This window comes from Phymastichus coffea, unplaced genomic scaffold (genome assembly GCF_024137745.1).
Source record: "Phymastichus coffea isolate CEN01 unplaced genomic scaffold, Cenicafe_Pcof_1.1 PCOF00039, whole genome shotgun sequence".
In the NCBI taxonomy this organism is placed as follows: domain Eukaryota; kingdom Metazoa; phylum Arthropoda; class Insecta; order Hymenoptera; family Eulophidae; genus Phymastichus; species Phymastichus coffea.
In genome coordinates this window covers 916,152-943,299 of record NW_026706850.1, presented here as the reverse complement: position 1 = coordinate 943,299, position 27,148 = coordinate 916,152, and the positions used below count along the sequence as shown (strand labels likewise).

Below are 27,148 nucleotides of genomic sequence, written 5' to 3'. Positions count from 1 at the left end.
CGACGAGAGAGAATACATCAGATCGTCAACGTCAAGCATCTCGCATTCTAGAAAAACCAGCATCGTCACCGAGCGAATCTCGAGCGCTTGACATTCCATCGGAAAATTGTAAAGTACGACGTTGTATAATGCCATTCGGACGCGACGCGTATAATCATTCGCGGATCGGCGGATCTTTGCACCCAAAAGTAAACGACTTTGTAATTCGGGTTATTTGCGCGCGCACGAAAGAAAAAAAAAAAGACCGAAAGGATAAGCAGAGCGAGAGTCTCGCGTTACAGAAGAAATATCGCGCGTTTATCGCAGAAAATGCAACGTCGGTTATAAAACCGGCACTATCACCAAAGCAATATTTCTCTCTTTCTCTCCGCGAGCGTTTGTGTAATGAGCCGCTTCAACGCGATTAACATTAACAAGCAGCGGCGTGCTCGAGAAATTTCGGAAGGAATTATAATGTTACTTCGACTGTTGCGAGTGGCGAGTAGTGAGCTGCCGCGAGCGTCGTCGTCAAAGGCGCTCATTCAAAAGTTTTCCAATGTTTTCGCGGGCAATTAGCCCCGCGATAACGACTTGGCCAATGTTCTTCGTCCGAATTTGATTCTCGATGATGCTCTCGATGGCCGCAACGCGCGCGTGCCAAAGTCGACAATATTGAACTACATGTTTTCGACCACTCAAGGTTTTGCCATCTTTTCAATGCTGCGTGTGTCATTCTGTTTTTTTTTTTTATATCCTATTCTACAGCGCGCCACGACGTTGATATCGAAGTGGCGCGGGTGGCAACAATCGAGCGGTCTATGTTGCGATTTCTTTGAGTTCTCCTACATTTGCCATGCCGAATCAAATGAGTTTTAAGATGTTCATGTTTTCAAACCGTCGATATTAATTGCGAGTTAATTTTTCAATGAACAAGTTGAAAGACACTTTGCAACCATACTCAAGCTCAAGCAGGCGCGATAATCAACAAGAATCTCGCTTAACGCAAACAAAAAGGCGTCGACGATATCTCAGCTCAATTAGCATTGATTTCCAATAGCAGAAAAATCTAACGCCACGTGTTCTATTCATTGTCGTACGCTAAATAGATTTATCGAGAGAGAGAGAAGAAGGACCACAAGCAACAATGTGATCAAGTGGTCCGGTGACTTATAGAAAATTGGATCTCGAGTTGTTTTAAAAGGCGCTGGCGCCTATTAAACACGAAAAGACGCGTCTTCACGACGCGTGCAATTTGTCTTCGCGGCGTGTGTTGCAGTCGAGTGCGTTCTATACTGCAGTAACCCAAATGGATCAATCCTCATTTTTTTCACCTTTTTTTCCATCACGAATACGTAATTTCCATGGAATCTCGCACTTCTAATTATCGCCGGATCTATGTAGAAAAAAAATGTGTGTGAATTTCTACATCAATACATAAACTTTCAATAGCAGTCTGTGGTCTCACACTAAAGCATACATTATACGTATTTTGTAAATACTTCAATGTTTCGTTCTATCGATCAGAATTAACAAAACTTTATGGAATGTTTTTTTTTCCTTAGATTATCACGAAAAAAAAATTATCAGCTGCGTTTTCATTTATTTGCAAGCTTAAATATATTTTCCCTAAATTTCTTTGCAACCGTGCAAATGTCAACTATATAGAAATATTGCCAGTTTAGTATCCGAGAACCGCATGTATTTAGCGATTTCATTAAAAAATCGGCGTATAGTTGAGGAAAATCCTACGAAGATGGCGTGATCAATAATTGGTAAACAAAAAATGGCGGGAGCTTCCACAACTTGACTTGAATAAACGGTAACCTTAAAGCGTGCATTTGACCGCATATAAATGCACGTAGTGAATTTTATTAACGCGAGTGAAAATAAATTATTGTAATCGTGAAAAGTTACTAATAGTTTATAAATGTTATGGAAGTGTAATTAGGGAACAGTTGATCAACTGCTTGTTTTTAAGGTGCAGAAAAAATGGAAATAGAAAAGCAAATAATCAAGACGTATAGTAGGAGACAGCCTATTACGAGATACGAGTCCTGTGCCGTGCTTGTACCTAATTATACAAATCCAACACAGGTTCGAGAATCCAGATTGAACGACAAAACTTTAATGATCGACAATTTCGACGATACCTTTGATAGATTAGCCACCGGAGTTGTGTAAGTATATCAATTTATCATAAATCATCAGTTGAGTATGTGTATGCGTACTTTTCAACGTAATAATAACGTATATTATGTTTTCGTAGAGTACCGTCTCCGGAAAATTCATTGGATGAAAATGGAGTTGATAGTAGAAAGAGAAGTGACACTGTTGATATTTTCAAAATGCCATTGCAAGCTAAAAAGAAACCAATACAAAAAGAAAAGCTAAAGAAAAAGGATATGGTTCCAAAAGCTATTGGTGTAAAAAGGAAAAATGTAGTCATTGATAGTGATGATTCTAACTCGAGCGATCAAGAGGAGACTTGCAAAAAACAAGTTGACAATAAAAAGTCCAAAGAGAAAATAAAAAAAGTGGTTAAGCGGAAGAAAAATATGTCTACAGCTAAAGCTGTGGTAGGTGATAAACTTGTTGCCAATGATAGTGTAAATGAAAATGCATCTGATAATTTTGACGATAAGGCAGAAAAAAGCACAAATACTGACAACTTCAAAAAATCAATTGAAGGTTCTGTAAACCAACATGAAATTCAACGCTATTTTCAAGCAAGTACTCCTAGAGTAAATAAAATACAAACTAACATAGATATGCAAAATCTATCTCCTGTAATAATGGATACTGCAAATAAAAGAGTATTACATTTGAGCATTGATGAAGAGCATGCTGAAAATGCTGCACATGATAAACATAATAGAAGTGAAAATTTTAATCAGAATGTAGAGTGTAATCAGAGTAATACCATAAACACAAATGATAATTTTGCAAAACCAAGAGAATTTACAAAAGTTGATCTGTTGAAAACTTTTAAACATCTATGTACAAGTACTCCTAGAGTGAATAAGATTTGCATGCCTGTTAATCTTCAATATTTGTCTCCTATAGCATCAACTAAAGAAAAAAGAATCACTGGTAATGAAAAGTCTTCAACTGTAGATGCAGATACTAAGAATGAACAAAATAGTGATATGGAATCAAATTTCAATGATGTTCAAGTGCTATCTGAACTACTAGTAGAATCTGTACAGTCACCAACTAAACTTAATGAAATTGAACACAGTGTTATCAAAGAAAGTAATGAGCCACTATATCAAGAAAAATCTTATGCAGATCATTCCAAACATCAGGAGTTGCCTGCCTCAAACATACAAATTCAAAATAATAATCGAGATGAAAGCATAAATGGAAATGGTACATCAGAATCTACAGTTGGCAATCAAGATGATTCATTATTAAATGTAGATGATCGATCAAACACAAAACAATTCTTATCTGAAAATACTCAAAATTATGACCATTCTCCTCTCATATTTGATGATTCAGTACATGTTCAAAATGAACTAGGAAAGAGTAATGTAGTTGCAGACATTGACAAAGTGAATGATATTGAAATAAATTTCAATCAGAACTTCTCTAACAATATTGAACAAAAAAATAAAGAATTAGGTAATTCAAAAACTACTGATGTTGACCCACCAATTTCTAAGAATAATAATTTTAATATTTCAACTGAATCCTCATTTTTTCCTGATGATTGGACTAATGATTATGATTCTACTTATGGCTATGAGCAACTCAAAAATAATCTTGAAAAAGATAATACAGTTGACTCTAAGCTCATTCAAGATAAAATTAAAAATTCTTTTAATGGTAGTGAAAATACTAATATAAGTGAAACAAATGTTACTGAAGACAATGAAGGCTTAAATATGTTTGACAATACAGAATTACAATCTGTTAAAGATTATGAGCAAGAAAAAGCAGAAGATACACATTACAATGGAAATGTATTTAAAAATAGGAAAAATGAATTGGATGAACAAGAAAAATATCACAATGATCTAAATATTTCTAATAAGGATTATCACGATTCAACAAATTTAGAAAAAGACAATATACAAAATAGTCAAATTACAGTTGAAGGAAAACAATTTTTACATAGTAGAAATAAAAGTACAAACGAAGATAATCATGATTCAATATATGCAGAAGAAGATATTCAGAGGAGTCAAGTTACAATTGAAGAAAAGCAACTTGAACAAATTGAAGAAAGCAAAGATGTATCACTCCTTAATCAACAAAATGGAAGTTCTACATTATCAATCATTGAGAATTTGGATGATTTTATATCACCTGGTTTCACAGCAAGACCTTCAAAAAGAAGAAAAGTTGATACAAATGAGATTCCAATTTTTCATAATCTGAAAGATGATGAAGCACATGTGCAAAATGAAAAATATTTTCAGCATGAGAATAACAGAAATGTTGTTGCACATATTTCTATGCCTGAAGATTCGATTGGTGAAAGTGTAAATATTGAACCTATTGAAAATACTAACTCAGCCAATCCAGATCAACAGGAAGAGAATAGCCCAAAACTTCCTGACAAAGTATTGCAAATAGTTCTTTCAAGAACAAATAAAAAATATGAATCGCCAATTTTATCTCAAGAAAAACTAATAAAAAAAACACCTGCAAAATATGTATCAGAAATATCTGAAGATTCCAATGATGAAAGTTTTTCTAAAGAAAAGAAACAATCAAATACTATCAGAGTAACAAGAAGATCAGTTAGTGAAGATAAAATGAGGCAGCTTTATGTACAATATCAATGCAAAAATTTAGCTATCTATGCAGTCAGAATAGAAGATCAAAAAGTGAATTTGCCACTGACAAGAAGTTTGAAAAGAAAATCGATAGAAAGTAGCATCTCGAAGGATAACGAGCTCGACAATAGTTTAACTAACGGAAGACTAAGCGAATTCCTTTCGAAATTGAATGATCCCGTGAAAGTGGCGATGAGGCGAAAAACACAAAAAAAATACGATATGCACTTAGCTGCGATTAATGAAAATCAAGCAGGCCAAAATTCTGAGGACGTGAATGGTAAGAAAATAGTGACTTGGAGCAACGGTAAGCGAGTTACTTTCAACGAAAGGGGAGAAAACTCTAAAGAAATCGAATATAATGGTTACGTAAGTCAGCCCATATTTTTAAAACCTGGTAAATCTTGGGCCAGATCATTGTCTATCATCAATCACTTCCATAATGGGAAAAATCTTGACGAGTTAGCTGCTGGTAGGGAAAATTGGAGGCATAGCGTTCAAACTATCTTGAACATGCAACCAGAAGGTAATAATTTTATATACTTACATGTATTTCGATAGTCGATTATCTGTCTTTATTGTTTCAGTGTCTGGTCAAAATAACTTGCAAAACCATGAAGAAACTCGAAGAAAATCACGTGCTTCACGTGTGTCTACGCGAAGAGAATCCAAATCAATGAGGAAATCTTCAATTGCTAGTAACTCACGATCATCTATGAGAATTATACCTAGTGGGAAAATGTCTACTCTCACTAATGATCTGATGAACTCACAGAGGATTAGTTACGTTTCTGACAGATCTAGAGCATCAAAAAAAATGTCTTTGAGTAAGTTATCATTTACTTATAAAAAGCTTCCATGTTTCCAATCTCATTTTTTAATCACATGATGTCAATTAGAAATTCAAAGGGATACTCTCATCGAGACTGAGGATGATCTTATTAGATCTGCCAAGGATATCATTCTGAAACGATGTAAACAAACGTCTTACGAGTCATTTGATGTTTGCTTCCCTAATTCGTAAGTTCACGAGTTTAACAGCATTCCTATTCTTTATTGTGGACGCTAATTTTGTCCATTTCTTATAGATATATAGAAAACTGTCGCAAAATCGGTGAAGGTGTTTACGGAGAAGTATTCCTATATGAGAATGGTTCTGAAAAGTCTGTGATAAAAATAATCCCCATTGAAGGAGATCAACTAGTCAATTGTGAACCGCAAAAGAAATTTCATGAAATTCTTTCGGAAATTATTATTGCCGAGTAGGTATTACATAATTTTTACTACGAAATAGAAATTATTGGATAATTAATTTTTATTTTTAGAGAACTGCACAAACTGAGATCTAATGATCAATTCCATACAAATGATTTTGTTGAAGTCAATAGGATAATGTGCGTTATTGGAAAGTATCCCGAGAAGTTGATAAACCTTTGGGATGCATATGACGAAGCGAAAAAATCTGAAAACGATCGTCCGTCTATGTTTGAGAAGAATCAGTTGTATATAATTTTGGAGCTTGCTCATGGTGGACAAGATCTCGAAGCTTACACATTTCAAAACGCATCAGAGTCTTATGCTATTTTCTTACAAGTAATTAATTACTTATATTAAAAATACAATATTAATTTTAAGTTAAAATTCTATTATTTCAATTCTAATATTCGATTTTTTGCAGACTGCATTAACGCTGGCCGTTGCCGAACAATCTTTGGAATTCGAGCATAGAGATTTACATTGGGGTAATCTTTTGATATCAAAAACAAAGGATAAAGATTCAACTTACAAATTAGGCAACAAAGATATTTCACTGTCAAATAAAGGAGTCAAAGTACAAAGCAAAACTTTTTTTATGATCAATTACAATTTTTTATATGTAAATTTTTATAATATTTTATGCAGGTTACAGTAATTGATTTCACGCTATCGAGAATGTCATATCAAGGTTGTAACATTTTCAATGACTTGTCAACCGACCCTACCTTATTCGAAGCACAAGGAGAATATCAATTCGATATTTATAGGATGATGAGGGATAATGTCAAGTAAGTACTATAACTAGAATATGTTTATAAACTCAAATTTTTATTTTCATACTGATGGTAAATCATAAATTTTAGTGATGATTGGCAACAATTTAATCCATTCACTAATATATTGTGGTTGGATTATATCCTCGATAAAATGATAACCGCAGTAAGGTATAAGAAGAAGACGACAAAAATTCATAAAAATGCTATCGAAGAAATGAAGATCTTGAGAAAAGAAATTTTGTATTATTCAAGCGCTTTTGATTTTGTGACTAATTGTAAAAAGGTTCAAACTTTATTTGACAGTATTTAATGTGCCATTTCGTTGGCTGCCTTATTCATCGTTGCTTATACAAAATTTTAAACCTTGTTATTAACATTTTGTAGTAGCTCTTGTATATATTTATTTTTAATAGGAAATATTTAATCATAGGTTATTGTATTTATCAAAGATTTATATAGATATAAATTTTTTCTACATAGTTGTATTTTGTTTAGACTTAGAATGTTTGACATTCTCGATATGCAAGGTGTAAAGTATCGTCAACCTCATAAATTTCTACGTCGATGCGATCCTGATTCAATATAGTTGATAAAAGCATCTGTTGGATAATCTAAAAATAAAGAACAAACAATTATTTTCAATTGCACTCTTTTAAAATCTTTGAAAAACGTTACCTTTGCTGTCTTATGTCCAATTTTATTTCCATATATTTGGAGTTGTCGCAGCACCCAAATTTTTTTTATAGAATATAGTAGTTCACTACAGCCTTCGTCATTGAAACGATTGTATGATACATCGAGTATTATTATTCTAGAAACTGATATTGCTCTACTTAATGCTCTAGTGGAAATAAATATACTGTTGTAATATTAGATTGTTAAAATAGCGCATTATTTTTAATCATACCTGATACCATGATTAGTGATGATATTGTGTCCTAACAAGAGAGTTTGCAAAGTTGACCCTTGTTGTAACCACTTTGACAATATTTCCATTCCGTGATCACCGATATTATTACAACGGAAATCTAAACATTTCAACGTTCTATTATACTTTGCATCTTCAATCATTGCTTCAATATCGTGACACGAAAAACTAAACTTTTGTAAATATAGCTCTTCCAGCGACGCGTTAGACTGAATAAAAGTAAGAAATTAATAATCATCACATAAAAAAATGTTTATTATTATACATTACTCGCAACATTGATCCGATTGCTTCAGCAATATGTTGACTGTTGAATTTGTAGTACAAACATTCTGTGATAGGTCGACTTAGATCCAAAATTTTCAAACTTTTATTATGGTATTCTTGGTCTGTTCGCAATATAGTAGTAAAATAAATCAAGCTTTCTTCCGTTTGATCGATGTCAGCTACTTCAAGTCGTTCAATATAAATATTTTTTTGCATAGTCAATGCAACTTTCATTGCACCCTAAAATTGTTACTTAATTGTATAGATATGAAGTAAAAATAATATCAAGATGAAACAGTACTTCGTTTCCTATTTTGTTCCCGCTTAATTGCAATACTTTCAATTTCAATTTTTCCCCGTTATTTAGTAAATAACTAATGCCAGATTCTGTGATATTATTGTAACGGCAATCGATTTCCAAGATATGATCATCATTCTATACAAAGATTTATACAGCAAATTAAAAAGAAATTTCTTGATGTTAGATTGGGTTTTCAAGCTTTTTACAATAACGTATTTAATTATATCGATAAATCCAAAAGAGTCAATTTGATTGTAGGATAAATTGATTCTCGTAACATCGTGATTTTTCTTTAAAAAGAGTCGCAAATAGGGAGCGTCCCAACTCTGTAGATACCTTCTGAATAATAATAATATGTTATTTTTTAAAACTCATGTCAACGTTATAATTATTATTTTCATACTTGATTTCCAAGAAAAGATCTCCACCTTTCAATATTAAATTTCGCGTATCGTCCTCATTCTTACGACATTTACTTTCAAAAAAATCATTCTTTATGTATACAACATGAGTGCTGCTGTAAGAGATCGTATCGATGGTTGAATTTGAACGCGATTTTGGTATTGCAATGGTCAATAATCCATAACGGTCGATTTCAACGTCGGTATCTTCCATGTTTTTGTTTTAAACTGTCGCTGCGTTGTGCGGAAGGAAGAAAAAATTCGCAAGTAAACAAGTGTCCTAGCAACGATCAGAGATGACAAGAAATACCATCGACACGGATATTATCCCGTTAGACGAGATGTTCAAAGGTAAATGATGCTTTTGTGTTGCAGAAAATTTATAGTAATAATTAATCTATAAAGCTTATTGTTCGATGGATCCAACGTCACGAGCGATGGGTATTGAATTATTACCTTTGTCGCAAAGTGACAAGTGGCTGAAAGCTGCTAATATATTAGACATGGAAAACGTCACAACCACCGATACTGGACTGTGCTTTTTTAAATTTCAAAAGAGAGCTATCAACTACACGCAATTCCTCGAGTATATTAGTGATTTGGCAAACTTGAAAAAACTTGACTTGGAAGATGTTAAACTTAAGCTGCAGACATGTGACAAACCTATCTACCCTGATGACGTAAAGACGAAAAAGAAAAAACGATAATTTCTTCAGTACTCTTTTGGGTATATGTCACGCTGAAAGCTCTGAAAGATTTTAGTGATTATAAGTTATAAAAGTAACAACACAACAATTATACTAAATCTATATACATACTTTATTTATTAGATTTATTAGATTTCAAGATCAATATTATATTGATATAAATCACTTCAATTTTTTCTTGTTAATAAATACTCTGGACTCGCAATTACATTGCTTCAACAACATTACTATAAATTTCACCGTTACCAATGTTACCAATACCATCAGAAATAGATGTTAGAGCATGAATTTTATTCACAACTTTAAAGCAATTAAACCGTAAATTTAAATCACAAAAAATGAATTTTATAAATAATGAAGTTCCAAATAAATTTATCAATAAGTTCTACGAAAGAGTCTTAAGACACTTGAATCACAAAAGAGTGTCCTTCAATTTTACGAATGTAAGTTTTTTTGTACAATAAAAGACTGCTTTATAAAGCAACATTAATTGGAAATTTCATTTTTGCTGCTTCCGTTGAATATAAAAAATAAGCTTAGGACAAAAATAAAATTGATTTAAAGAACATATTAAGTTCAGCGATGATTTCACCATGTATCAGTGAGAGTTTAAAATAAATAACAGAATTACGTAATTGTAATTGAAAATAGTTCGCGACGAATTTACGTATTTCTCTGGATCCATTTAAATCCCTCGCGGATGTTATTCAAGCTTACTCTTCCAAGGAAACATGCAATAAGCTGATACTCAGGCATTGTGCGTCGTCCGCAAGATCGTGTTGATAAAGATCTTTGATAAGTTATTTGATGTGGTAATTCTTGTAATGAATCGACGACGTTTGTTGCTTGTTCAGTTACCTTGTGTCGACCTTCGCACAATACTTTTGTCGTCAAGCACAAAAGCCACTGCAAGATCTGCAAAATAAAAATATTCATAAAATGCAATGATTTTACGTGTTTGAAACTCAATTAACTCCCTATTTAAATATTTTACCTCGCTACTCGATGGAATTTTTGTGTCTTTTTGAAGCCAAGCATTTGGAGCCCAAAGATACAATTGAATTATAGTACCTGCCATTTCTGTGCTAAGACGCTGAAATGATATTATCTAATTAACATTTAAACCCACAAAATTTTTTAAAATGTACTAAATAAACACTACCTTGTAAGTACTGCGCGATAATATATTTTGCACCAACGCCGAAATGACAGTTGGAATAGCGTCGGGTAGCGGTGGAAGTTCATCTTCTTTATAATCATAATTTTTCAATAAAGCTTTTTCCTTAGCAGTCCCATAAAATGGATTTGTCAAACCGAAAATTTCATAAGCTATTGTACCGACTGTCCAAAGATCCGATTTCGTGTAATTGAGACTGGTAAATGGTCCTGGATCAGCTGTCACAATTTCAGGAGCCATGAGTGCAACATTTCCACCCTTGTCAGTATCATGCGAAGTGTATGGAAGATAAAGACCATGATTGTTGTCTGCTAAACAGCAGCCGAAATCGGTAATAACTAGAGTAGGACAGTTGTCAGTTTCTTCAGATATATCAAGAAGAATGTTGTCAGCTTTAAGATCTCTAAAGAAATGAAAAGAAAAAAATCATTAGAATTATTATTTTATTTGTATTTTGTTGAAGTTGTGTGAGTTTGAATGTACCTATGAGCAATTCCATGTGAATTCATGTGACAAACACCTTCCAGCAATTGAGCAAACAATAGAATGGATTCTCGTACACTGACTTGTCGTTCGGTTACGTATTGTTTCAAAGTGACATCATATCTAAAGATACAAAAAATGTTTCATTTACAATCAACTTTAACTGCAGTGAAAAACAATTATATAACATACCTTTTCATTAGAATGAAGAGACTCATGTTCCTTCCAGATCCTTCAGGATTTAATCGAACTGGTAGAGCATCTGGATACATCTTGATTGAACCAGGTAAATAAGGAACTCGATCAGCAAAAACAGAGTACATAGCTACAATATTAGCATGAGGTGGAAGAGTTCTTTTATTGTCAGCCATTTTCTGCTCCCAATGAGACAATTCCTCATTCCTATAATGTTTCCATGCTGGTACTGTTTCTCTGTACATTGCTCTCAAGATTGCTGTTGCATTTGATTCTGCGTCATAATTGAACATCATTTTAATTGCCAGTGGAAAGGCAGATAGATTATTTGCTCTATCAACTGTAATTTCCTCATTATTTTGGTTTTCATCATTAGTTTTTGAACGAGCTGCATATACTACTGCTGAACATCCTTTAGCTATCAATGGTCCTATTGCAAAATTTTTCAAGTTCAACTGATCTTGATTATTCAAAGTACTTTCATAATTTTTATCATTTCTAGGCTTGTTCCACTGCAATCTCATAACAGCTTCCTAAAAATATATAATCAAAATAGCCACTTTAAAATTAAAATCAACTATTTTTGCTCATTTGAAGTAGAAACCTCACCCTAATTTCCCAGCACACTCCTTCTAATTCATCTTCCTTGGTCAAAATACCAGTGCCAGAAGCTAATGAAATTCCCACAAGTGCAAAGAAAGGAGCTGAATCGCCACCAAAGAGCAATCTGCTGGCAGCACGACGTCTCAGATCGGCAGCCGAGGTGTTCGTGACCCTTTTTAAGACATTGTCAACGAAGAGTCGACGTGCCTGAGCTCCCAGGTAGCCAAACGGAGTGGAGGATGCATTGCCAGTAGCCGCTGATGCCTGGCCCTGGGACTCAGCTGTACAGCAGAAGTCAATGAAAAACAATGTTGCCAATGGTCAAGGACGGACACTTGCCTACTCGTGCAAGGTGTATCTTGTTGTCGTGGGCTCTCGTGGATTGAAATTGCTCCGGCTTCCTGATGAGGCGAAGGAAGAGCCGACCATGGTGCACGAGGCGCTGTGCTGCCGTTCTAATCGACATTTCTCCGCGCTCCGGAGCCGCGAGCGCCCAACGGGCAAAGCCCGGACCCCAGAGAAAGCCTTTGAGGCTTGACACCAGTAATAAATCAATTTTCACTTGTTGCTGTCAACACAACGCACAACAGGTTACGCGAAATAAAGCTTAGCTTGATATTTAATTTTTGTATTGCGGAATAAAAAGGACGGCAAACACGATATAACCTTACCTTTGAAGATGATTACGCGATTAATTTTACGTCGCAGCTGCGCTTGCTCCTGCTGTCAAGGTTTCTCCGCAGCGCCAGAGATATATGACGAGTCGTGTTTTTACATATATAGTACCTATATAGCTGTGATTTCTCTATAACTTGCTGAGGGAATGTTTCGTTGTTGACACGAGAACGGTCGTGAGGTAATTCAACGATTGCATTTTATTATATATATTTACGACATGTTGCTTAGTTTAAAGCAGAAGAACCTGAAGTTCATTGTGCGTATGCGCGGAATTTCGGAGAGGACATTTTTTTAAATAAAAATTTCAACTTTTTTATTTGTAGAAGTATTTTATAAAATATAACAAAAATTTTATTGTAATTTATATACAATTTATTAATCTGTATTTTTATCTTAGATTATTATTTTTAAATTTATGTTACATTTGTACGGATCTCTTAAATTTGTACTTGCTCTCTATTGAAATAGTCGTCTGCTACACTTTAGTTATACGGGTAGCATTTACAAGAACTTGTAGTTTTTATAATAATGTAATAATTGTACACGTTTATTTACAATTAAGATTATTTAAAACTTGTAAAACTCCCAAAACAATTAAATGGATTTCACAATAGTATAATTAAATGAACACGAATCGTTTCATTTTTATATGATTTTATTTTAAAAAACACACGTACCACGTGGTTTTTTCTACGATTTTTGGTTTCCATTCATTGACAAAAAAAGTATTTTGGTAAATAAATTGAATACTAAATTATAACTATCTTATTTTGCAATACATTTTGATACTTTACGTTTGTTAAAAATATAATTAATTTTTTAATCAGCATTACAGGACTGGAACCCTAACCTTTAGATTTGAGTAATAAAATGTTAACAAAACGAATTGTCAATTTGTCTGTCAAGTGCAGAAAACTATTTTCTGCATCTAACTCACATATAGTTGGTGGTTTATATCAAGTTAATGATTTTAGAGGTACAGTAGTCAATTGTAATGTGGGTTTACATTTAACTAAAATAATATACATATTTTAGATCATGCCAAATTGATGTCAAGTAGAGATGATAGAAGCCCTACAACTCAATATAAGGTGTTTGAGCCTAAAAGTTCATCGATAGTTGTGAATTTATTAGAGTTTAACTTCAATGATTCTAATTTAAACAGTTCCGATATTATCAAAGCATTGGTACAGTTAGTGAAGTTATGCAAACAACAATCATGCTCACCAGATAAAGTAGTACATGAAGATTTTTTCAAAAATTTGTGTGATTTGATTAATTCACAGTCTGACAATATGACACTCCCTGATACTGTACAAATTATAAAGCTCTTACACAAATTAAGACTACATAACTCATCAAAAACTTTGTCATATCTTTTACAACATCTTGATACACTAGTGAATCAAGCTTCATTAGCAGATTATAATAAAATATTGTCTGTAATTATGCAAATGCCATCTGTTCCATTAGCACAAGCGATTAAAACCCGCTTGATACAAAAGTTTCTTTTCAAAATATCTACAGGTTTTGATGGAAACAACTTTGAGTTTTTAACAGAAGCTTTCAGATTTGCTTGCTTCAACATACAAGATAAAAAAATTTTGAATATAATAACTCATGCAATTAAAAATAGTAATTTTGACATACAATCACCATATAATATTCTATCATTATTAAAAACTTTGAATGTATCAAATCATTATTCAATGGAATTTGAAGAAATTCTCATAAAAGCTCAAAATGCTTTAATTGTAAACATAGACCAATGTAACAGTAAAGACATTTCAATAATGTTAAGCATGTCTGCTAGGAAAGAAAAATTCAGCAGGTATGTTATAAATTTATAAATGTAAACTTTTAAAGCCATAATGAATTTAAGATTGTTTATTGGAACATTTTTATTTTCAGATTGAAACAGTTTTATAACAAGACACTATATGATAAAATTATTCAAAAATTAATATCAGCTGAGTGTAATTTATCAGAAGGCATAGATTGTTTAAATGCAATTATCAGTGTGAAACACACAAGTAAAGAATTATTAGACTACTTGTCTGGTAAAATTTACGTAGAAAAAGAAATTGATAGGAATACGATTAAAAGTTATGTATCATTCTCAATGCTTGAAGGATTTGCTAATCTTAAGTATAAACCAATTTGGTGGGAAACATTTGAAGATCTTTTTAGAAATATTGATTTTAACAAATATAACATGGAGACATTGTTATATAGAGCTTATCATATGGCATGCCTTGATTATTATCAGCCTGAACTGTTGGAAATTCTTTTTAAGAGAAGCTTTAACTTTAGAGGCAGATATACAACACATCATACTTTTTTACGATTGTATCAAAAATTGAAGACGGTGCCAGGTTACACTGGCCCATTGCCATCACAATTACAGATTCAATCGTTTGAAACTTTGACACGTACGGTTACGGCTTATCCTATATATACAAATCTCAAGGAAGCCTTAGGTGGTGCTGAATATGTGAAAACCAATGTTCGAACTAAATTATATCATCAAATTGGTAAAAAATATATTTACATATTCAAGAATTTAATGAACATGATAAATTCATTAATGATTACAATTTTCAGATCATGTCATAGCTATTCAGCCTGGAGGTGATCCATTTGCTATTAATAGTATTAAAAAACAAGAATCTGCTGAGAACTATAATAGTTTATCAATGGAATATTTAGAAGATTTGAACATTCCTGAAAATTGTCAAGTGTAAGAGTTCACTAATCAGATACTTTGAATATTAATTTTAGTCATATTAACTTCAAAAGTGTCAAATTATTTGCTATCAATTTGACCGGTTACTGTGCAGATATAGGCATTATTTTATTGGAATATTAATAATCTTAATTTATTTATTTCCAGTATTGCTGTAATTTGTGTACCTACCAAGTGGTATGCTAGAAATACAGATCAAATATTAGGAACATTTGCAACTTACATTGAAACTTTAGAAACATTATCTTGCCAAGTGATAACAATATCTGACAGTATATGGCAATCTTTACCAAAAGACTCTAGAACTGCTTTTCTGATGGATGCTATTAAAAGTAAATTAAATGATAACAAACAGAATGTTGAACTTGTATATTAGAATATATTGGACTGACAAAATGTAAGACATATGTTGTACATTGAATATTTCATTAAATGAAATATTAGTTGTATGCATTGGACAATATTAGAAAAATAATTGTGCAATACAAGCAACGACCAAGTTTTGTATATAATAGTGTAGGAAAATAAAGACTTGATATCAAAACATTTATTATAGAATTACATTTAACTTATCTTTAATCGACAATAGAAATTTATTAAAATAAGTGTTATAGAGTTTATATATATCTTATACATAAACTCATACCTTAAACCTTACACCTTGTCTAAATCAGCTCTAGTAATGGTAAAAAGCGTATTCTATGAAATCTTTCGACATTCACCGCGCTTTTTAGTATTCGCGAAAAGCTTACAAGTGAAACAATTTAATACATTACGATACAAGTGCGGGAAATAGATTCTCGCTTCGCTTGGGCGTAAACACCACACGAGACGAGGAACTCTTTCCCGAACATGTGCCGTACCGTATTTTTTGATACGATGTGTGGAAAGTGCGATTTTCAACGCACGTTTTTTGCCGAGCATGCGGGAAAAACGCACTTTCCGCACGGAGTGTCGAAAAAATGTAATTTAATTTAATTTTAAAGCTTTGAATCTTCTTAATTGTTCAAGCTTTCAATTCGAGCTTAAATATTGTTCTGGTTAAGTGTTAAGGTTTATTAATTTTTTTATCGAGTAATAATTAAAAGTGCAATTTTGTAACACCTATTCAGAAAACGATTCACGGTTATTTTCGTTAAATTATGAGAAAGCTAAAATATGAAGAGTCCGAGACATTAAAACTTTTTCTATTTTTACAGAAGTTTATAATCGATCCAAACGCTTTTGATAACCTTTAAAAAATTGAATATTTAACGCTGGTTAAACGTCAATAAGAGAATAAATTTAATAAATGCCTTTCAGTATCGGATTGAGAGGTGTCGACAACGGACACCTGTGCCTTTCGCGTCGCGATAAAGAAAACAAAAGCTATTTGTATCTGTTGCAATGAATAAAGTTGCTCCATATTTCAAATAAAAAGAAATTTATTCATGAAATGAAAATTAATAATTTTTATACGTTATGGATTGTTGAAAACACATAAAATGAATCTAATATTTACGTTTTCCGAAGACTAAAAAGAAAATCAATTTTGCGTCCTCGTACCCTCTCGTTAAGTTAAATTAAGTTAATCTCTGTTCAAATCCACCAGGGTAATTGTATTTCGATCGTCACCTGTGATAATGAAGTCCGTTTTTTCATGATTTTCATCCGGAAAGAATCTTTATTTAAGCACTCAGCCGATCGAACTTTCGAGCTATCGATCTATAAAATTTATTCACGACAATCCTATGCACTTTTGCATGTCTAACTTTATCTGTTCCAGAATTCGAATTCTAAACTCGAGGACTTGAGTTTTTGCAAAAGCTCAATATTTAACAATTATTAAGACTCTTATCATCTTCACAATAATTATAATGTAATTTTTACCGTATCGACGAAAAAAAATAGTAAAAATAACTTTTACGGCTTTCCGACCCCATGAACATTCTTCAGCAGATCCGAGGCATTTTGCAACAATTTCCTTGTTTCGTCATCGTCGCTATTTTGAAATTGCACGAGTATCACCAGATACGTGGTGACCGCACCAGTCATCTAAAAAATACACAATTAGTAAATTGAACGGTTGGAAGCTGTTCGCGCTGAATTCGAATGCTTACGGAAGTCAATAATCCACGATTCAGACAGAACAACCCGCAGGCATTGAATTTCACGGGTCTGTGCAACAGTTGCAAAGCGAATCTTTCCAATTGTTTTCGTACCTGAGGATCCCATTCGCTTGCCAGTGCTTTGCTCACCAATGATCCAGTAACCTGAGCCTTGTATCGAAAAATAATGTCGGCTCTTTATTATACATTTCAAGTGAAATAAATCAGACGAAATTGATAAAAGCCATACCTTGTAGGTGACCATATATGGGGGTTGAACGAACAGCATCATCTTGTAAATGTGAAAGATTATCCAGCCAATCTGACGTATAAAAACGTACGACCGTCTAGTGGAGCTGTTGATCTCGGCGTACAGGAAGTACAGCGTGATGACGAGATGTATCAGGCAGCTGAGCGTGCACAGTAGTAAGATCACGCCGTACGCTTTGTTCACGCGAATGATACTGTCGCAGAGTATCTCGTGCACCGCTATCAGCTGCTCGATCGCCTCGGACGCGCTGCCGCTGCCGCACATTGCACCCGCGAAGACTGCCGCTCGATCGCGCGGCGTACTATCCGCGCGCGCGTCGATCGTACCTTCGCTGGGCTTGACGGCCGCTCGGCTGAAGCGACGTTGTCGATTTCTCGAGTCCGACGGCCCAACGAACGGTCGCCAGACTTCATGTCGCGACCCCCGTGCGGCTGCTCGACAATTGCGATTCGTTACAGGACGACGACCAAAGCTATCCGGATTGATATTCAAAAATTAATTGATTACCAAGACCCATATCCTTGCGAAAGTAGTCGATGATGTCGTTGGTCTTCGTAAGGCACTCGATGGTACTGTTCAGCCTCGAGAATCTTTCGCCGAGGTTCATCAGGATAATGGCGTACTGCATCTGCAGCGCCACAATCACCATGTACATGAAGTACATGGGACTGTAATTGATCGGGCCCTTATCCGTATTTTTCGTGTTGTTCATTTTAGGCATGTACACGATTTTCCAGGAGATATAGTCCAATGTCGATATGCTTATCAAATAGACCATAGTGCAAGCGATCAGGATTATCGACAATTTGCGAAGGTTGATCGTCGGCGTTGTGGAGACGTCCAGCTTGGCATCCGCCTGCGCGTGGGTGTGCAATATATGTGTGTGTGTGTGTGTGAGAAAAAGAGAGAGCAGTGCGCGAGAAATCGCGTCGCGCGCAAACGTTCTCATACCTGGACTATCTTGTCGAGGGCGTGATGCACGTGCTTCCATCGAGTGGACGAGCCGAGAATCGCAAAGATTGTCACGCAGATCACGAAGAACACGTCGCTGCCCGTCACCGCGATCGCCGTCTTCGAGAACAATCTGGTGCTGTTCTGCCAGCCGTCGCGCGTGTCTCGGTATAAGCCCCAGCACTGCGCTGCAGTCAATGCTACCGCCAGCGCAATTCTTATGATTTGCGTATGATTAGGCGTATGATTAGGCGATCGTGCGGCGACATACGACGGTACGGCAATTCGAACGGGGCTTACCCGTAAGCTACGGCCCCCGAATCCACCTTATCGCTGGTTTTGGCTTCTTTGTTCGGTATCAACTTCACGGCCGACAATCCGCAGACTTTGCTCATGTAGTCAGTCGGCACGAGAGTGTAGTATACGTCGGTTTCGATCGCCTCTCGAGCTTTCGCCTCGCAGTTTTGATTCTTCTGCCTCGACAACGCTTCTGAAAGACGCGCATGAAGCAACATTATAACGTATGCATTACGTTCAAATGACTTTACCTACTTTTTTTTAGATTGCGCCAAGCTTCCATCGTTCGATACTGTCCTTTCTGTTGTTCAAATGTAGTTATAATGACAAAGCTTCATAGTTGTGGGTAACACGAGAAAAAGAGTTAAACGGATCCATCTTGATTTGATCATTTATTTATTTATCCAGCCGAGCGGTGGATTTTTACGCGAGTGCGATTATCGTGGTAGCTGTGTTTACGACCGTTTTCATTTTATATCTCAAATGGCAATCTACACGCAAGCTTTATAGATTTTTATTCAAATTATTATTCTATATATATATATATATATATATTCTAAACTAATTCCGCGCTTGGATTACGTTGAGTTATGTATACAAGAATTTACAGGTCCAACAATTATAAAAATACATATATTAAGTAATTCAGCAAATCCAAGCTTGCTAAATCAAAAGTTATCTGCTTCTTGTTTGTATATTTAATTAATATGCAGTTTGATGTTTGAATCAAATCAAAACTGTTATAAGGGAAATAAAATATCCTCAAATGCACTATATATAAAATAATTCTACGACTTGAAATGCTTAATATCCGTCCATATTTAATAGTAAATAATTATTCAATTATATTGATATTTAAATTCAGTAATTATTTCAAATTTAATAACGTTTTGTAAGAAATTTAGTTAGAGATAAATTATTTTGCGATTTTTTTCTAAATCAACCGAACCGTTAGCTGCGTCTGATAATTTTATTTCCTTTCTTTCATATTTGTCCGTGATCTCAAACTTTTCATCGGTTATATCCATATTATGTTAACAAAACTACTGATCATCGCAAATTTTGCAAATTCAGCGCTGTTGTTTCCTAGAATTAATTTTCGAAATCTCAACAATCAACTTTTTCACTATTTAGCCGTGACAATTTGGAAGTTTCATTTAAATTTATAAGTTTAATTAAAAAATTAATGAATTTATACAAGCCGATCATCACTTGACAATATTTTATATGAAATTATCTATTAATTTATAATTTTTTCCAATCTTGATGAAGTTTAAACGAAGGTAAACTTATCACGAATAAGATATTCGATAATTAAAAATATATGCCCGTAGGGAATTGAGTTGAATTGAATTTAATTAAAGTAGGGGATTACTTTATCATATTATTTAGAAGTTATGTACATTGTATGTATGTATGGATTTGACATACGAGGGTGGTCCGATAAGTATTTAGCCTCACCGCCCGATGGCGCCACTCTCGCAAAAGAAATATTATATCACGTACTACAACCTTCTCGATGGTTACTGTCAAGATTTCAGCCGGATCGGAGTTGTAGTTTATTTTTGAGAGCGTGCGAAAGCAAGTGTGTCCGTTGATTTTTGAAAAATGGAAAAAAAGCAGTATCGGTCGGTGATTCGATTCTTGTTTTTGGAAGGGAAATCGCGCAGCGAAATCAAAAAGTGCTTAGATGTTGTGCACGGTGACTCTTCTCCTTCGATGTCGACCGTTAAAAATTGATTTAACGAGTTTTAACGTGGTCGCACGTCGATTTTTGATGAGCCACATGGCGAGCACAAAATGTGATCTACATCGACTATCTGGATAGGGACAAAACGGTCACAGGCTGTACTATGCCGAATTATTGGGCCGATTCGACGTCGAATTGCAGAAAAAACGGGCCCATTTAGCGAAGAAAAGTGCTCTTCTACCATGACAACGCATCGGCTCACACCTCCGCCGTCGCCATAGCCAAATTGGTCGAATTAGGCTACGAACTGCTGCCCCATCCACCGTATTCTCCAGATTTAGCCCCGTGCGCCTTCTTTTTGTTTCCAAACTTGAAAAAGTCAGGGCAGAAATTTGAGTCGAATGAGGAGGTAATCGCTGCCACGGAAACCTACTTTTCAGACCTCGGGGAAACGTATTTTTCAGACAGGTTAAAGAAGTTGGAGCATCGCTGGGCCAAGTGTATGGAACTAAAAGGAGACTATGTTGAAAAATAAAACGCCACTTTTCCAAAATTTTCGTTTTTCTTTTGTAGACTAAGTACTTATCGGACCACCCTCGTATAAATACAAGTGTTGATTAAACTCTAGACTCTAGGTGCTAACGATAATTTGATTCATTATAACTCAAAATCAAATCGTTCACTATACCTCACCTGGTGTATGTATGCATACATATATATATATATGTATATATATATATATGTTAATAACAGTTTCCATGGTGAATAAACACGTGGTTACGTGGTAAAACAGATCGTCTTTAGTTGTAGATGGCGCGAAATTTAACTACCATCACATATAGCAAATGTATAATTATACGTTTTTTTCAACAAATGATTTTTTGCTGGTCGCACGATCTCATTGTTATGCAACATTCACAAGTCTGCGCATCAAATTAACGCGTTGTCTATTGACGCGGAAAGCGTTGAAATATGTGCGATTTCGTCGATATTCGATCGCCTTACAGTTACAAAAACTCAGTTGAAATGCAGAAATGTCGCAAAAAAAAGAAAAGCGAGAAGTAGGCTAGCCGTCACTGCGTATCGACACTCGGTGGTATTGAGATAATCGCCTGTCATTTACGCGTTAAATGCACGAACGTACGTTTTCTTTTAAAGTCTGACAGACTTGCATACATAATGACAGAGTATTTGCATCGAAACACGAATGACTATAACTCGTATCAAGAGTAGACGTTAAGGAAAATGTAAAAATGAAAAGAAAAAGATATCGTGCGATGTACACGTGAATACGTGAAGGAAGGTAAAGATATGTACATATATATAGAGAGGGCATCGCAATCATCGAGTCGAGCATAGCGCCCCCACCATTTTAGTACATTTCACTACTTTTACAACACAACACACATATGACACAGGTCTGGCTGCAGTGTTTGTGTTGATCACGCTCAGTCTGCTGCTTTTTGCTTTTTAGTGTGTTTCTTGACATCCTAGTTGTACGCGACGACAATGGCACCAACGCTCAGCAAACTCGCCACCAGGAAAAGTGTAGCCTCGGTTGCTGCCATAGGTGCTGTTCTTTGGTTGTTAAGTCGTAAACGCAGCAAGAAACGTTACTACTCGAGCAGCAAACCGAAGTCAGTTTCACGCATACATTCATTTTTTTCCTTTCGCTTCCTCTTCTTTTGACTAGTCATCATCGTTTCGATATGGCTACTTAATAACGTGTTATTTTTATAGGAATACTTGGCCACCCAACAATGACGTTCAGTATGTTATCAAGGAGGTGAGTGTTGTCGCGACCCATTAAAATTACTTTGACAATCAAGGTCGAAGATTTATACACACGCGCGCGCATGTACGCACACACACACACAGATGTTTTTTTAATTTTTTTTAGGAGAAGCCTAAGAAACCAAAAGCACATGTGGACAAAGAATTCTTTAAACAGTTGAAACAATTACTTGCAATAGGAATACCTGGAGTGATATCTGTCGAATCAGGCTATGTATTACTGGTGGCTGTTTCTTTGGTTGCAAGGTCCTTGTGTGATCTGTGGCTCATTCACACTGGCACACTCATTGAAACGTAAAATTTTCATTACAACTGTAATTACTGACATTGTAGAAATTATATTACAAACTAATGTTTATTTGCAGATCAATTGTCAACATGGACTTGGATTTGTTTAGGAAACGATTGTTCAGATTCATTGCTACAATGCCAGTGGTAAGTATTAAATATTTCTCTTTCAATTATGTAAATTAATTTTAGGGGTCAAATATAAGAATATCATTCAAAAAAGCACACAGATAAAAACCTGATAGCATTCAAGTTGCATATTTATATATGTACATACATGTATTAATAGTATAAGAATAATTAGTAATTTTATGTTGAAAATATTTCATCAAAGTTATTGTTTCTAAATTGAAATATTAAATTTTAGATATCAGTAGTCAATAATATTCTAAAGTACAGCATTGGAGAAACAAAACTGAGACTAAGGACAAATATAACGCGTTTTTTGCTGGATCAATATTTGAAGTGAGTAGTTTAAACTTTTTGTTTCTGCCTGACCTAGTGTTGTAACAATGACTTACTACATATGCATAAGCGAATTTTCATTTCAAAATCAAGGGAAAGTGATTTTAAACATTGCCTGCTTCTCAGTACAATAAAGATTAAAGGTCATTGTTATAGGTTTACTATATAAATACATTGTATTATTATTTGACTAATTCAATTAGCATTTATCATAATAGTACAATAAAATATTTGCATTATTGCATGTGTCACTAATTTTTTTTTTCAGAGGATTTACATACTACAAGATGAGTAATTTAGATACAAGAATAGCCAATCCTGATCAATTACTGACTGCAGACGTAGACAAATTCTGTGAAAGCTGCACAGACTTATATAGCAATATTGCCAAGCCAACATTGGACATTTTTATTTATGTTTATAGACTTACCTCTACTCTTGGTGGTCAAGTAAGTTTAATAATACATTATTTCTCTCTAATAAACATTGATTAAATTGTTATTAACCATTGCAGACTCCATTTTTAATGTTGACATACCTTCTTGTTGCTGGAACATTCTTAACTCACTTAAGAAAACCTATTGGTACATTGACTGTGAAAGAGCAGAGACTGGAAGGAGAGTACAGACACATTAATTCACGACTCATCACTAACTCTGAAGAAATCGCTTTCTATCAAGGAAACACACGAGAAAAATTAACTCTTCTGGCCAGTTTCCATAAATTGGTGAGTGTTTTTGTTAACATTTCTTTTCTTTAATAATAACGTAATTTAATACTGATGGTATTCGATCAAAATTTTAGGTGTCACATCTCAGACATTTCTTGGAATTCAAAGTAATTATCGGCGTCGTGGATAACTTCATTGGCAAATGTACGTGTATTTTGTTTTTACAATTTTAAACGTTATTAGGATTATTAAAATGATTAATTTTTTCAGATGTCGCGAGCGTTGTTGGATTTTACGCGGTAAGCATACCCTTCTTCAAAAAGGATCATCCACTGTTAACTGGAAGTCCAGACCACAGATTTAAGGCCTATTACACTTATGGACGTATGTTGGTAAAATTAGCTGAAGCAATTGGTAGATTAGTACTGGCTGGTCGTGAAATGACAAGACTTGCTGGATTAACCGCTCGAGTAACTGAGATCCGGAAAGTACTGAGTGACCTGAATGACAACAAGTACGAGAGGACGATGATTACCGATCCTAAAAATAATCCTATCGGATCACCTGGAGCTGGAAAGATACTTGCCAGAGACAATATCATTCGTTTTGAGGCTGTACCCTTGGTTACACCTAACGGCGATGTTCTTATCAAGGAGCTCACTTTCGAGGTTAAATCAGGCATGAATGTACTGGTTTGTGGACCAAATGGTTGTGGAAAAAGTTCGCTCTTTCGTATTTTGGGAGAGGTAGTAAAAATAGCATCGTGGTCTGTCAACTAATTCAATCAAAAGTAACATCAATGATTTTTTCGCAGTTATGGCCTGTATGGGGTGGTGTAATGACGAAACCACCTCGTGGAAAGCTGTTCTACATTCCTCAAAGACCATACATGACATTGGGAACTTTAAGAGATCAGGTAATTTATCCACACACTCGAGCTGAGATGATTAGACGAGGTAACGCCAAAGATGAGGACCTACAAAAGTACCTGGATCTTGTTCAATTGGGACATCTACTGGAGAGAGAAACTGCACCTGGCGAACCCCAAGGTTGGGATGCTGTTGCTGACTGGATGGATGTGCTGTCGGGTGGTGAAAAACAAAGAATAGCGGTCGGTGTCTACAATTGATTTTTCAGAAGTTTTTGCGTGAACGTTCAATTGATATTTAACTTTGTTCATAGATGGCAAGGTTGTTTTACCATAAACCTCAATTCGCTATTCTTGACGAATGTACAAGTGCCGTTAGCGTTGACGTCGAAGACTCGATGTATTCGTACTGCAAGAAGGCTAACATAACTTTATTTACTGTGTCTCATCGACGATCTCTTTGGAAACATCATGAAGTACGTAATTTTAACACATTCGATCTGGCGAGATATACATCTTTTAGAATTTTATTAAAAATTAAACGTTATAATCGCAAAGAACCTATTTTCGTGACAATATCCAATTAAAGGAACTCATACCTAACATAACCTATACATTCGTAGAAACTATTATACTTGATTAATTTTGAGTTTTCATGAAATATTATAATTATTCATTCTTAAGATTGTTTTTCAGGGTACATAGTAAATAAATAATAAAATGTGAATATTAAATAATCATCGATGATTATAAAATCACACAATGTAGACTTCCTTAGATTGATTTCCTTAATTTTTGTCAATATTTATTTTTTAGATAATAAAAAAAATTATTTGATTTATTCACCGAAATGCACATGAAAAAGTCATAAATTTTCAAAATACACCCATCGTGCTAAGGAATATAAAATTGGAATATTAGTAATTTAATAATTGGTTTGTTTGTTTCAATTACAGTACTATCTCCAGATGGATGGACGTGGTAACTACGAGTTCAAACCAATTGAGCCTGATACTGAAGAATTTGGCTCTTAATTTTATATACTTTTGATGGGATGGTACAAGAGAATTTTTTAAGACAATGTCAATTTAGAATAATTATATATGTGTAATGCATTTTTATAAGAGGTTACGGAGTTGATAGTGCAATAGATATGACTCCTATGAGGAGACGAACGTTATTTCAATTTGGGATAAAAAAGGGTTAAAGCAAAAAAGCAACACCAGTTGTCACAGTGCTGAAAAAATAGTATATTTTTGTATCAATGTTTTTATATGTCGCTTTAGATTAATTCTTTTTCTGTTTCTCTTCCTTATGACTATATACATAATTAAATGGTATAATTTTGCAAATGGTTCAAAGAAATTCTATACCATTTCATTTTATTTTTAATTAACTATGTAGATTGTATATAAGATTAATTTTGTAAAATTTAATATTATTTTCTTCTAGCAAACAAGAATTTGATATACAAATGTAGTTGATTTAGAGCTTAAAGAAGATACCACAAGGACTTACAAATAATAGGTTTAATGAATGAATATACTATGCAAATTTAAGTCACAAAGAAAGTGCACAAAGAACTTTTGAAAACGCGATTGTTGCCACTATATTCTACCTAAAAGTAGAGAATTATAAATTTTTAGGTGAAATAAGTATATTGTTCTAACAGTGAATTATTCACCGTATATATATAATGAGAATTATATACAGACTATGAAAAATAGTAAAACATTGAAGAAAAAGACATTGTATATTTTTTACATAAGTTCTAAATAGATACTTTTAGAAATAATGTCATCTGTGTTCTGGCCAAAACGATTTTTTTATTGTTGTTGGAATGGGTGGTCATTGTTATGTGTAGATCGCATTCGTTGTAAATATTAATGTTAAACAACATGTATGTATATGTGGGATTGCTGGACAATAAAAAAATTAATCAATTTAATAAGATTATCAAATTTATAGTGTATTAACTGCCTTTTTCTTAAGTATTAGTACCTACACTTTGAATTCATTTTAAATCAAGTAAAACATAGATGATAAAAATATCAGATACATGTTAGTAGAGGGAGTATCCACGCTATCATTGTTTATTGCGACAATGTATTAATTATTTAAAAAGATGGTATTATTTGTTAATTTTCGTTGTTTAGTTTTGTAAACACAGACAGATTTTAGCATTATTGTGATAAAATAATTACTAATACTTGATAATATAACTATACTAATAAGCAAGTAAATTATAATTACATGACATTTTTTTCGAAATTAATGAAATAAACTTTGTCGACTTGATCTGACATGATATCTTTTTCTACGTGTACCTACAATTTAAAATAAAAAAAATTGTTGAAGAATGTCTCATTTCCACCAAAATTCTCATATATATTTTATAAACGGGCTCTCTAAACACTAAGCTACATCACTGCGTTATCAGGCATTTGAAAAACGAGGATATAGTCAGAGCGCAATGTATAATCAG

General features: G+C 34.1%; 6 protein-coding genes across 9 annotated transcripts; 3 read left to right on the top strand and 3 right to left on the bottom strand.

The window, feature by feature from the left end:
* The first annotated feature begins 1,787 nt into the window (after positions 1-1,787).
* LOC131663878 (uncharacterized protein MAL13P1.304) lies at positions 1,788-7,641 on the top strand. The gene is made up of 9 exons (XM_058934607.1): positions 1,788-2,156; positions 2,246-5,289; positions 5,351-5,590; positions 5,663-5,783; positions 5,852-6,025; positions 6,089-6,356; positions 6,442-6,594; positions 6,666-6,808; positions 6,884-7,641. The coding sequence occupies exons 1-9, from the start codon at positions 1,969-1,971 to the stop codon at positions 7,104-7,106; spliced, it is 4,554 nt and encodes a 1,517-aa protein (XP_058790590.1). The 5' UTR covers positions 1,788-1,968; the 3' UTR covers positions 7,107-7,641.
* Positions 7,279-9,090, bottom strand: LOC131663879 (FERM domain-containing protein C-like). The gene is made up of 7 exons (XM_058934608.1): positions 8,696-9,090; positions 8,499-8,631; positions 8,293-8,427; positions 7,995-8,231; positions 7,704-7,933; positions 7,472-7,637; positions 7,279-7,407 (listed from the first exon to the last, which is right to left on the bottom strand). The coding sequence occupies exons 1-7, from the start codon at positions 8,905-8,907 to the stop codon at positions 7,294-7,296; spliced, it is 1,227 nt and encodes a 408-aa protein (XP_058790591.1). The 5' UTR covers positions 8,908-9,090; the 3' UTR covers positions 7,279-7,293.
* A 410-nt stretch (positions 9,091-9,500) lies between these two features.
* On the bottom strand, positions 9,501-12,678 carry LOC131663858 (serine/threonine-protein kinase Pink1, mitochondrial). The gene is made up of 8 exons (XM_058934568.1): positions 12,530-12,678; positions 12,198-12,426; positions 11,865-12,139; positions 11,253-11,788; positions 11,061-11,183; positions 10,563-10,980; positions 10,395-10,493; positions 9,501-10,315 (listed from the first exon to the last, which is right to left on the bottom strand). Exons 2-8 carry the CDS (start codon positions 12,322-12,324, stop codon positions 10,064-10,066), a joined length of 1,830 nt encoding a protein of 609 aa, XP_058790551.1. The 5' UTR covers positions 12,325-12,426; positions 12,530-12,678; the 3' UTR covers positions 9,501-10,063.
* Positions 12,580-15,780, top strand: LOC131663857 (uncharacterized). Of its 3 annotated transcripts, none has more exons than XM_058934566.1 (6): positions 12,580-12,714; positions 13,364-13,512; positions 13,572-14,367; positions 14,448-15,070; positions 15,141-15,276; positions 15,430-15,780. In XM_058934566.1, the coding sequence occupies exons 2-6, from the start codon at positions 13,407-13,409 to the stop codon at positions 15,656-15,658; spliced, it is 1,890 nt and encodes a 629-aa protein (XP_058790549.1). In that variant the 5' UTR covers positions 12,580-12,714; positions 13,364-13,406; the 3' UTR covers positions 15,659-15,780. The 3 variants fall into 3 exon arrangements, with proteins under 3 accessions (XP_058790549.1, XP_058790548.1, XP_058790550.1); XM_058934565.1 differs by lacking the exon at positions 12,580-12,714 and adding an exon at positions 13,137-13,269; XM_058934567.1 differs by lacking the exon at positions 12,580-12,714 and having other exon boundaries at positions 13,371-13,512; positions 13,572-13,627; positions 13,702-14,367.
* An 81-nt stretch (positions 15,781-15,861) lies between these two features.
* Positions 15,862-19,171, bottom strand: LOC131663999 (gustatory receptor for sugar taste 43a-like). Its single transcript, XM_058934812.1, has 7 exons — positions 19,144-19,171; positions 18,892-19,081; positions 18,592-18,808; positions 18,148-18,496; positions 17,620-18,071; positions 17,382-17,540; positions 15,862-17,316 (listed from the first exon to the last, which is right to left on the bottom strand). The coding sequence occupies exons 1-7, from the start codon at positions 19,169-19,171 to the stop codon at positions 17,185-17,187; spliced, it is 1,527 nt and encodes a 508-aa protein (XP_058790795.1). The 3' UTR covers positions 15,862-17,184.
* Positions 19,172-20,434: 1,263 nt separating this feature from the next.
* Positions 20,435-26,815, top strand: LOC131663840 (ATP-binding cassette sub-family D member 3). 2 transcript variants are annotated; one of them, XM_058934538.1, is made up of 13 exons: positions 20,435-20,987; positions 22,053-22,215; positions 22,319-22,364; positions 22,479-22,666; positions 22,738-22,807; positions 23,028-23,125; positions 23,394-23,574; positions 23,640-23,852; positions 23,930-23,999; positions 24,066-24,541; positions 24,610-24,906; positions 24,978-25,139; positions 25,620-26,815. In XM_058934538.1, the coding sequence occupies exons 2-13, from the start codon at positions 22,088-22,090 to the stop codon at positions 25,695-25,697; spliced, it is 2,007 nt and encodes a 668-aa protein (XP_058790521.1). In that variant the 5' UTR covers positions 20,435-20,987; positions 22,053-22,087; the 3' UTR covers positions 25,698-26,815. The 2 variants fall into 2 exon arrangements, with proteins under 2 accessions (XP_058790521.1, XP_058790520.1); XM_058934537.1 differs by lacking the exon at positions 20,435-20,987 and having other exon boundaries at positions 21,907-22,215.
* Positions 26,816-27,148: the final 333 nt, after the last annotated feature.